This window comes from Lissotriton helveticus, chromosome 2_2, assembly GCF_964261635.1.
Source record: "Lissotriton helveticus chromosome 2_2, aLisHel1.1, whole genome shotgun sequence".
NCBI lineage: Eukaryota > Metazoa > Chordata > Amphibia > Caudata > Salamandridae > Lissotriton > Lissotriton helveticus.
Window position 1 is genome coordinate 517,794,104 of NC_136060.1, and position 12,030 is coordinate 517,806,133.

The window sequence follows — 12,030 nt, forward strand, 5'->3', positions numbered from 1 at the left end:
AAAGTCTTGTAATTAAATAATCTGCGGAGGAAATGGTTGCAAGGAAAAGAGCAAAGCGTCTAATATGGCTACTGTAAGATTGTTATAAAAAAATTGTGCGTACAGGTGTACGGTGGCATTTAAACGAGCCAAAAGGTTATAGTAGGATTAGGTTAGGATAATGTTCCGCGAGCTAGTGATGAAGTGGAAGGTAATAGCGAACATCATAATATTTGAAGATGTAGCTGAAAGATTATAATGGCTGTGACGGCCTGGCTGCGAAAATGCAAACATTTAACATGTGCAGGCGAATAGAGTGCAGTATATTAATGCCCAGGAATTAAAACTTACGGTCGTGGAAAAGCTTCGTCTGTAATGAGGAAAAGAAGGTCTCCACAGTCAGGATAAAGCTGGCTCTCGGATACCCAGATCCCTGCCGTCTTGTGAACCATACACAGCCCCTTGAAAGTCAACTGCTTCCTAACTGAAAGCCAGTGGAGTGACCGCAACCCCTCCCTGTCCGAATGATGTTTTGGAACTTTCAGGATCAGCCGGGCAGCCCCATTTTGGGTGGTCTGAAGTTAATTAAGGGAGAACTGGTTAGCATTTAGATATAGAGCATTACAGTAGTCAAGACTAGCTGTAATAAGAGCGATGACCACTGAAACTCTTAATTCTCCAGGCAGGAAGGGAACAATCTTCTTCTGAATCTAAATAATGAAGAAGCATGAACTTACTGTTTGATTAATCTGAGCATCGAAGGTTAGGGTGTTATCAAAGATCACTCCAAGATTTTTAGAAGCTACCACAGGAGTGGGTAACGGGCCGCATGTCTCAGGCCACCAGGGTTCGGGACCACACGAAGTTATCAGCCTCAAAGGCAACAATGTCGGTCTTCTCAGCATTCCTTTTAAGCCTGATGTCTGTCATCCAGGTACTGATTTCCGACATACACAACGTGAACTTATTTTCACTACAAGGACATGTAAAACTTAAAAGTACATATCCCCAAGATAGCTGACTATTCGAGAAAGGTACTAAGAACGATGTCGCAGGCTGTAGGTGTGTCTCTGGTTCCAGAGCCGCGCAGATGCCTGCTAAACATGTGGGAACCCAATGATCTCACACGTCTGGCGCAAACGTGGGTCACACTGGGGCTCATGGTGGCAAAGCGTAACATAGCGCAAAAATGGGGAGCCGAGGACTTACCATCGTTAGCGGCCTGGTGTAAAGATATGGACCTAGCTATGATGGCCGAAAGAACGGTTTTCATAAACCGGGGATGCCCCCAGAAATGGTCCAAAATATGGGAAGCATGGAACACATACCGGGGAACATATGTGAGCCAATACCTGATTACGAAGACGATAGTTCTGATGATGAGTTCTGAGATATGTAGGGGAACTGTGTTAAGTACATTGTCTAAAGTTTCAACTGCACTCAGCCAGATCAATGTAGAAATCAATGTTAATTCTTCAAGGCGATTATATAAGTTAACTGTAACATGTGATTCTGTACATTCTGATTTCATTGCCAAAGTTGTGAATGCAAATAATAAAAACAGAATAAAAAAAAAGTACATATCCAACTTTTTAAATACACTACACCCTGCCCTCTTGATTGTTCAAGGCCTACCCTAGGGGTGACTTATATATATTAAAAAAGAAGTATTGGGCCTGGAAAAAGTCTATTTTCCTAAGTTGAGATTGCAATGTAAACTGCACACACAGGCTCTGCCATGGCAGACCTGAGCTATGCTAGAGGGCTACTTAAGTGGGTGGCATTATCAGTGCTGCAGGCCCACTAGTAGCATTTCATTTACAGGCCCTGGGCACATGGGATGCCACTTTACTAGGGGCCTACAAGTAAATTAATATGCCAGTTGGTTATAAGCCAATTCTACCATATTTTAGGGAGAGAGCACAAGCCCTTTAGCACTGGTTAGCAGTGGTAAAGTGCACAAACTCCAAAGACCAACAAAACTAAGATTAGCAAAAATAGAAGGGTTGAAGGGAAAAAAGTTTGAGCAAAGGGCACCCTAAAGCTAACGGGTCTAAGAATGATATTTATATAGTGCAGAACAAGCCATCAGACAGCAGAGCGCCGTGCATGATCAAAGGCGAAGAAACCATCAGACAGCAGAGCGCCGTGCATGATCAAAGGCGAGCAAGCCATCAGACAGCAGAGCGCCGTGCATGATCAAAGGTGAACAAGCCATCAGACAGCAGAGCGCCGTGCATGATCAAAGGTGAACAAGCCATCAGACAGCAGAGCGCCGTGCATGATCAAAGGTGAACAAGCCATCAGACAGCAGAGCGCCGTGCATGATCAAAGGTGAACAAGCCGTCAGACAGCAGAGCGCCGTGCATGATCAAAGGCGAACAAGCCATCAGACAGCAGAGCGCCGTGCATGATCAAAGGCGAACAAGCCATCAGACAGCAAAGCGCCGTGCATGATCAAAGGCAAACAAGCCATCAGATAGCAGAGCGCCGGACATGATCAAAGGCGAACAAGCCGTCAGACAGCAGAGCGCCGTGCATGATCAAAGGCAAACAAGCCATCAGACAGCAGAGCGCCGGACATGATCAAAGGCAAACAAGCCATCAGACAGCAGAGCGCCGGACATGATCAAAGGCGAACAAGCCATCAGACAGCAGAGCGCCGTGCATGATCAAAGGCAAACAAGCCATCAGACAGCAGAGCGCCGGACATGATCAAAGGCGAACAAGCCATCAGACAGCAGAGCGCCGTGCATGATCAAAGGCGAACAAGCCATCAGACAGCAGAGCGCCGGACATGATCAAAGGCGAACAAGCCATCAGACAGCAGAGCGCCGTGCATGATCAAAGGCAAACAAGCCATCAGACAGCAGAGCGCCGTGCATGATCAAAGGCAAACAAGCCATCAGACAGCAGAGCGCCGGGCATAATCAAAGGCAAACAAGCCATCAGACAGCAGAGCGCTGGACATGATCAATGGCGAACAAGCCATCAGACAGCAGAGCGCCGGGCATAATCAAAGGCAAACAAGCCATCAGACAGCAGAGCGCCGGGCATAATCAAAGGCAAACAAGCCATCAGACAGCAGAGCGCCGGACATGATCAAAGGCGAACAAGCCATCAGACAGCAGAGCGCCGTGCATGATCAAAGGCAAACAAGCCATCAGACAGCAGAGCGCCGTGCATGATCAAAGGCAAACAAGCCATCAGACAGCAGAGCGCCGGGCATGATCAAAGGCAAACAAGCCATCAGACAGCAGAGCGCCGGGCATGATCAAAGGCAAACAAGCCATCAGATAGCAGAGCACCGGACATGATCAAAGGCGAACAAGCTGTAGAGCGCTGGACAGGATCAAAGGCGAACAAGCCATGAGACAGCAGTGCGCCGTGCATGATCAAAGGCGAACAAGCCATCAGACAGCAGAGCGCTGGTCATGATCAAAGGCGAACAAGCCATCAGACCGCAGAGCGCCGGACATGATCAAAGGCGAACAAGCCATCAGACAGCAGAGCGCCGTGCATGATCAAAGGCGAACAAGCCATCAGACAGCAGAGCGCCGTGCATGATCAAAGGCAAACAAGCCATCAGACAGCAGAGCGCCGGACATGATCAAAGGCGAACAAGCCATCAGACAGCAGAGCGCCGTGCATGATCAAGGGCGAACAAGCCATCAGACAGCAGAGCGCCGTGCATGATCAAAGGCAAACAAGCCATCAGACAGCAGAGCGCCGGACATGATCAAAGGCAAACAAGCCATCAGACAGCAGAGCGCCGGGCATGATCAAAGGTGAAGAAGCCATCAGACAGCAGAGCGCCGTGCATGATCAAAGGCGAACAAGCCATCAGACAGCAGAGCGCCGTGCATGATCAAAGGCAAACAAGCCATCAGACAGCAGAGCGCCGGACATGATCAAAGGCAAACAAGCCATCAGACAGCAGAGCGCCGTGCATGATCAAAGGCAAACAAGCCATCAGACAGCAGAGCGCCGGACATGATCAAAGGCGAACAAGCCATCAGACAGCAGAGCGCCGTGCATGATCAAAGGCAAACAAGCCATCAGACAGCAGAGCGCTGTGCATGATCAAAGGCAAACAAGCCATCAGACAGCAGAGCGCCGGGCATAATCAAAGGCAAACAAGCCATCAGACAGCAGAGCGCTGGACATGATCAATGGCGAACAAGCCATCAGACAGCAGAGCGCCGGACATGATCAAAGGCGAACAAGCCATCAGACAGCAGAGCGCCGTGCATGATCAAAGGCAAACAAGCCATCAGACAGCAGAGCGCCGTGCATGATCAAAGGCAAACAAGCCATCAGACAGCAGAGCGCCGGGCATGATCAAAGGCAAACAAGCCATCAGACAGCAGAGCGCCGGGCATAATCAAAGGCAAACAAGCCATCAGATAGCAGAGCACCGGACATGATCAAAGGCGAACAAGCTGTAGAGCGCTGGACAGGATCAAAGGCGAACAAGCCATGAGACAGCAGTGCGCCGTGCATGATCAAAGGCGAACAAGCCATCAGACAGCAGAGCGCTGGTCATGATCAAAGGCGAACAAGCCATCAGACACAGAGCGCCGTGCATGATCAAAGGCGAACAAGCCATCAGACAGCAGAGCGTCGTGCATGGTCAAAGGCGAGCAAGCCATCAGACAGCAGAGCGTCGTGCATGATCAAAGGCGAATAAGCCATCAGACAGCAGAGCGCCGGACACGATCAAAGGTGAACATAAAGTCACCAAGTGATAGTAGTGGAATCTGGTTGTGGATGGTTAATGCAGTGTGAGGTAGTGTACTTTACAGAAATGTCTTCAACTCTTTCCTAAATCGTGGCAGCGTTGGGCGGTCCTGATGGATATGGGGTGCTGTTCAAGATCCTGTGCACTTAGAAGGAAAGACCTGTACATGGAATTATACTGAATCCTGAGCAAAATGTATCAGAAGCACGCATTTTGCATTTGGATCTGTGCCCTTTCTGGCTCATTCATCTTAGTTAGACTTGCCAACCATAGTTGATTTTGCAGTGTAAGCAAACTTGGTGCAGCATGAAGTGAAAGGCGCGGAGCAGGGTAATTGTGGCAGCTGGCAGAGAACTAGGTAGCTGATACAGCATCATTTACAGATATTGTCACCAGATGTGATGATGATTATGAAAGCAATTTGTATCGCCCACAGCTACTCCAAGGAGTGTCCCGGCGCATTGCAAAGGTCGAGAGAGGCAAAACAGTGTGCATTTAGTCCTGCACAAAAAGCCATTTTTTTAGCTTTTTAAAAAAAACCATTGCAAGATTACTCACTGCGCGCTACTCCGGGGGTAGCTGATTCCATGCTACTGAGCCTGGGTAGGTGAGCGACCTTCCTCACACTCTAGTGCATTGAATTCTGGGAGTCACTGTTATTTCCAGATGGCAATGTTTGGGTGGCTTATGGGTTGGTCGGTCGGTAATAGCAGCAGAACCGATAGAGCAGGACCATTATTACATGTCAAATCTGGTGTATGAATTGTGTGCTGTGCACAAGAACCCTCCAGTTATTAGCCCTTGCACCATGGGCGGGGTTGCAGGTATCTGGCCATGCTTGAAGGGTACAACACACTCTGTTTCTAGTACAAGAAACATTCCACTTGTAAATGACTAAAGATTCCCGACATCCTGTATGGCCCTTCTGCTATGGGAATGTAAGAGTCAAGGCAGCCTTGAAGGACTCCCATTCCTAGGTATGTAATAGCCTGAAAGCTTGTGAGAGCCCTCCCCCACCCATCTAGACAGCCTCATCCCTGGAAGTGTAAGATTCCATTTAGCCTGTGGGAGCCCTTGTGTCTGATGTTTAAAACCCCTAATATACATAAAAATCCCTGTCAGAGGGTTTGTCCTAGTCGGCGTCTCTTCTCTGGACGTATAAGAGCCCTGATGGTATGTGAGATCTTCTGTCTCAGCGTGTGTAAGAGCCCTGACAGCCAGTGAGTTCCCCTTTGACAGGTATAGATTCCCTCTGGCTAACAAAGGTAACCTCTCCCTCTGGATGTGAATCGCGCTCGCTATCTTTCAACCCCTTCAATTGCTTGTTGTCTTTCAGATCACAGTTGTGACCAGCCAGCCAGGACGGCAGGTGGTGAGGGACCTGGAGGCTGGTTTAAAGGACACTGACCTGGTGAGCCTGAGGCGCCTGCAGGTGATCCACCTATCAAAGGGAGACGCGCTGGAGTCCATGGACGTGGAGTGGGTGTCGCACTCATCCGATAGTACAAGCCCCGAGGGTAAGCAAAAGAGGAGCTCTGAGAGTGAGTGAGGGGAACCTTGAGAAAGAGTGGCATGAAGATGAGAGCGCTGAGGCTCCTAGCGGTGATCCACTTCTCTAAATTGAGGCGTCCTGGAGTCCATGGACAAGGAGTTGGTGTCATATTCATCATATATGAGGGTAAGGACGAGCCCTGAGGGTAAATATGAGCCCCGAGGGTGAGCGAAGGAGGAGCTTCGACAGTGAGTGAGGAGAACCTTGAGAGTGAGTGGCGTGGAGATGAGAGCACAGAGGCTTCTAGGGGCAGAATAATATAACTAACGTGATTAGCTAAGGAACAGAACCTATGGCTGCGAGATGCCAGGACCTACTGCGAACAGGAAAACACAATTACATGGTGATGTAAAAAGGAATAGGCGAAATAAGCAATTATAAGGAGAAAGAATGGTAGATATACAAAATATATGGCACAAAGGCGAAAGTATTCGAAGAGCCAGTTTGTGTGAGAAAACACATTTAGATGAGTCCAAAGTGAAAGCATCTTTGGAACTGTTGAGGTTTGTCTTGAATATTGTCAAGGATTTGGTGGCTTGTAAGATAGGCAGAGAGAACTCCAGATCGAGCTGGATTGGAGCATTACACGTTCTGTCCAGAAAATGGAAGCTTCTTGGAGACGTTTTCCCGCACTGCGAAGAGACCGTTGGCCACTTTGCAGGATAAGTCTGTTAGTCCGGTATTGAGAAGTGGCCATTTTGGTAATATTGTGTGTGATGTATACTGTTTAATGGGTGTATAATTCAATCAAATATCTACTTGTCGATGGGACAGGTTGCTTTATAAATCTACTTGCCCAGTAAACAAACCCTCTAGTCTCTTTGGTGCCACATTGTGCAACAACAAATTATGAAGCAAGCACAAAGAGATGATGGATGGAGCACTGAAACTTTTCAGATGCTCACCCCCAGTCACAGATGTGAATCCATCATCGTTCTTCAGGGCACTTCGCCACCCCAGTTCAGACCCAGCCATATGCAAATCAGTCTTGACCCTTTGCCTCATGGGAGCAGTCCAAACCGAACTGCCAAGCCAGGTCTTCCCTGGACCGTAAACAAGCATCCTGGAAACAGTTTCAGGGTAACACCCCATATCAGCCAGGCTAGCTTGAATCCAGTGTCATAGTGAGCAAGGGACCCACTTCTGGGCATACCCAGCCAAAGTAGGGCAAACAAAGCAAACACAAGGAGATGATGGACGGAGCACTGAAACTTTTCGGACACTCAACCCCAGTCACAGATCTGGGTTGAATCCATCATCGTTCTTTAGCTCACGTTGCCACCCCAGTTCTCCAGTATTGAATCTTTTATAGATTCACATGCTTAAATCTTCCCTGTTGTCATGGTGGGAGGCCCACGGTAAGAAATAGCAGCAATACAACATCACCATAGACCTCCATAGAAAAGAAAACTCACGTAAGTAACTTTTCAGCCTCATTTTAAAATATCCAAACTTCAGCCAATCACAGCTGAGACCTCAGAGTTCCCTTTCCCCACAGAGCCACCATACCTCAGATTTCTTACCGCACGTCGTGGATCGGGATTCTCCCTGAGCTCTGCTCAGTTACAGAATTTTCTTCTCAACTTTTGACCTCCAGTCTCAGCTTTAGCTACTCTCAAGGTATTTCTTGGACTTTATACTTTTGACCTTCCTGCTTTTGAGATGCCAGAGCCTAAAACAGGTCTGTTTAGTCCCTGTAAGGCCTGTGGGAAGTGTAGTCTATTTTCTGAAGACCCCCACAAACAGTGCCTATATTTGCCTCTACCCTGGCCACAAACTCAGGGAAGGCAAGTATTTCCACACTTTTCATCAAAAACCCTCAAAGATAGGGAGGATAGGCTGTTACTCTGGTTGCAGAAGAGAAAGGCTGCTTCAGATTCAGAGTCAGAGCCTGAGGAAAAGGCTTATTCTTCCTCAAAGAAAAGAAAGGAGGGCAGTCCCTCTTCACATCATGGGGATTCTAAGAGAGCTAAGTTCACATCATGGAGATTCTAAGAGATCTAAGTCCCAGGACAAATCTGACCCTAAACATCAGCCAGAGGCTTCAAAACCCTCTTCAGCTCCTCCGTCTTCTTCTCCCCACTCCTCTCAGAGGCCAATCTTCTCGACAGTCGGCGTCGAAGATTCCACTCTCAAGAAAACCAGAGGTTCCAGTACCGTCTGCGACGACTACAGCGACGGCGGTCAAGATGCCGACGGTGGCAGAGGCAGCGGGAGCTTCGACAACAGTGACAACGTCGTCGTCGAGGAGGCCTTCACAGTCGAAAAGAATTTCACAGTCGATCACAGGTTCTTCGGTGGTTCTAGTGACGACGTCCCCGCAGACGAAGACCGACGACAGTACCACAGACCGAGGGAAAAATCAGTCTCCTTCAGCCCAGGCAAATTCAGGATTTCTCCAAAATATCTCCTTTACCTCCTGTATTTCCAAGAGTCAGAGGATGAAGGTATGTTTGGCCACTCATACAGTCCATCTCGGTTAAGAGTCAAGTGCCACGATTCTGATGATGAGGACATTGAGGGCAATGATCCATCTTATCTGGCAGGAGGATTTTCTTTTGCGGAAGGAGACACATCCGTCATGCAGAGGCAGTATACCTTCCAGGAACGTTATCCTTACGATGACAGAGAGGAGGAGCGTCATCAGTTTAGGGAACCATCAATAAACGTTCCAGTGTATCTTGTTTTCTGATCTCCGTCTCATGCTTAATGACTAATACAGGCGCTTTACGGATGCAAATGCTGCTCAGAGACCTTTACCTCCCCAAGAGGTACCCACTATTCTTCCGGGCCAAAGTACCCCCAAATCCACAAGGAAGAAGACCCTTCCTCCTCCTATTGTTATCACGGAGGACACTCAGACAAAAGAAGGTGAGATACAAACAGCCACAGATGCCCATGATGAATGGGATGACTACATAGTCCCGATGCCACCATCTCCTAACCCTCCTGCTGCGGATTCCCCTTTGGCGGATATCGTGGGATTTCATGATCTTCTAGAGCATGCCTCCAAACGTTTTGATTTGCCAGTGCCAACTAAACAGACTGAGTATTTTCTATATGATTTTAAACCAGGCACTCAACGTTCAGTGAGTACAATTCCTATAATTGACTTTCTATGGTGAGAAGGGCTAAAGTTAATGAAAACACCTGCCTCCATTCCAGCTGTTATTCCAAAACTGGACAAAAAATACAAGGCTCCTGACGACTCGCCTGCATACCTCATTGGTCACCCGAGACCGAACTCTGTTATCATGCAGGCAGCACAGAGAAGAGCCAAGAATACTGTATCTCGCTGTACTGCCCCACCGGACAAGGAGGGTCGTCGCCTCGACAATATTGGAAAGAGGTTCTCGGCACTGGCGGCTACCTCCATTTGAGCCTCTAGTGCAATGGCCATTTTGGGGAGATATATGACCGGCAGATGTGGTCGGACATTTCTACTCTATTGGAGTATCGCCCAGAGGATAAAAAGAAAGAAGCAAAATATATTCTTTTGGAGGGAGAAAGAGCGTCTTTGGAGCTCATTGAAATAGCTATGGACGTTTCATCCAGTGCATTTTGACAAACGGCAGGAGTGGCGGTTCTGCATCACCAGGGATGGCTAAAAGCAACCACCTTTCGTCCAGAGGTCCAAGCCAAGGTTTTAGACATGCCTTTTGATGGGGAGTGCTTGTTTGGTAAGCACATAGACGAGGAGCTACAATCTATTAAGAAGGACATGGATACAGTTAAAGCCTTAGGCAATCTTCAGCGGCGTCGCTTTCAGTCCTTTCTGCCTAGAGGTCATGGGCAATTCTTATCCCGTCCGCAATTTTAGCAGCTGTACCAGCCATGTCCACGGAGTACCTACCAGCCATACAACTGGTCCTTCCAGTCCAACAACGCTCAGACTTATTCAAGACTGGCGGGACGCAAGAGGCAGAAATCTGCTTGAAAGTCCCAAGACTCCAATAGGAGACAATGAAGCTCATCAGGCCCCTGCTGCTATAGTCCCACACCACGATCACGTCTTCTCCACATTCTTTCTGAAATGGAACGCCAATTCTTCAGACCGATGGGTACTAGATATCTTCCAACATGGCCACACGCTGGAATTCATTCAGCATCTTCCAAATGTTCCACCACGCAAAGTTCTGCTCCGTCACCTTCCAGATCTCAAAAAGGAAAGAACTGTGATTCTTCTCAAGCAGGCCATAGAGCAAGTACCCCTCAACCAGCAAAACTGGGGGTTTTATTCTCACTTCTGCCACATCAAAAAGAAAAATGGGAAATGGAGGCAGGTTATGGACCTCAGAATGCTGAACAAGTTCATCATTAGTCAATCTTTCAGGATGTTCTCTCTTCAGGAGATTCTTCTTCTCGTGGAAAAATAGGATTCTCTGGCTTCTCTCGATCTCCTTCACTCCTATTTCCATATTCCCATTCACCCTCAACTTGAAAAATTCCTCAGGTTCAAAGTGTGCCATTACCAATTCAAAGTGCATCCATTTGGCTTAAAGTCCGATAGCACCCTTCTTAAGACTTTCAGGTCACCAGGTGTTCCCACACCTGGATGATCGGTTCATAAAGGCTCCGTCTTTTCAAACAGCAGAAATTTCAACGAGAGCCTGTCAGGTTCTCTTCCAGTCTCTAGGTCTTCGCATTAATCTGGAATAATCGTCCATTATCCCGTCCAAATCATTGGTCTTTCGGGGTGCACGTCTCGACACAGAGCTGGGCAAGGCCTTTCCGACTCAGGAAAGAATAATGAAGATTCTGGATCCGACAAAGCTTCTTTCTACAAACAGGTTCATTTCTGTGAGCCAGTACAAGTCCATGCTGGGGATGATGTCCTCTTGCATCCCGCTCATTCCCCTTTGCTGACTTCGCATGCAACCGCTGCAGGAACAGCTCGATGCGCAGTGGCTTCAGTCTCAAGGCTCATTCAACGACAAGGTTCGTATTTCAAAATCAATGACGGCCGCTATGGCTGGTGGATGGTCAAGGGCAACCTTTTGCAAGGTCTCTCTTTCATTCACTCTGTACCTCAGCTAGTGATGACCTCGGATGCGTCGATGGACGGATGGGGGGCTCACCTTCAAGAATTACAGGTTCACTGCAAGTGGTCCATACAGGAATCAGAGTGTCATATAAACATTATGGAGGTCAAAGTAGTGTTTTTAGGTCTGAAGGCCTTCTTGCCTCAGATCAATGGTGCGTCAGTGCTCGCCAGGACAGACAAAACTGCGTCAATGTTTTACCTCCGAAAGCAAGGCGGAACGAGATCTTGAGCGATTTCCCTTCTTGCTCAACAGATATGGGAATGGCTCCTTGTCAACCACATCTCCTTGTGAGTGGAGCATGTGTCTGGGGATTCACGACGAGAAGGCCGACTTTCTCAGCAGGGCCTCCAAACAGTGCCATGAATGGGAGCTCAACGACCAGCATTTGACGGAGGTCTTTCCATCCTGGGGTTACCCAGCATTAGATCTGTTCACTACGTTCCTCAACAAAAAGTGTCCTCTTTTTGCATGCAGACATCCTCATCAAAATTCATGGGGAGATGCCTTCCAGTTTCCTTGGACAGTGATATTCGCCTACGCATTTCCCCGGTTTCCGCTCATTCCTCGAGTACTTCAGAAAATGAAGCCAGAGCCTTGTCAAGTTATTCTCATTGTTGCAGGTTGGGCAAGAGAATTCTGGTACACCGAGCTGCATCGCCTATCAGTGTGCTCCGATTTTCTTCCCTCCAAATGAGGATCTTCTCTACATGAAC

At 48.1% G+C, this 12,030-nt stretch overlaps 1 protein-coding gene across 4 annotated transcripts in view; it reads left to right on the top strand.

Moving 5' to 3' along the window:
• M1AP (meiosis 1 associated protein) overlaps positions 1 to 12,030 on the top strand; it is a 198,227-nt gene that overhangs the window by 27,373 nt on the left and 158,824 nt on the right. For all 4 annotated transcript variants that reach the window (XM_078678833.1, XM_078678829.1, XM_078678830.1 and 1 more), the window contains exon 4: positions 6,057 to 6,237. In XM_078678833.1, the coding sequence (XP_078534959.1) occupies positions 6,057 to 6,237 (181 nt within the window). The remainder of the gene's footprint in view (positions 1 to 6,056; positions 6,238 to 12,030) is intronic.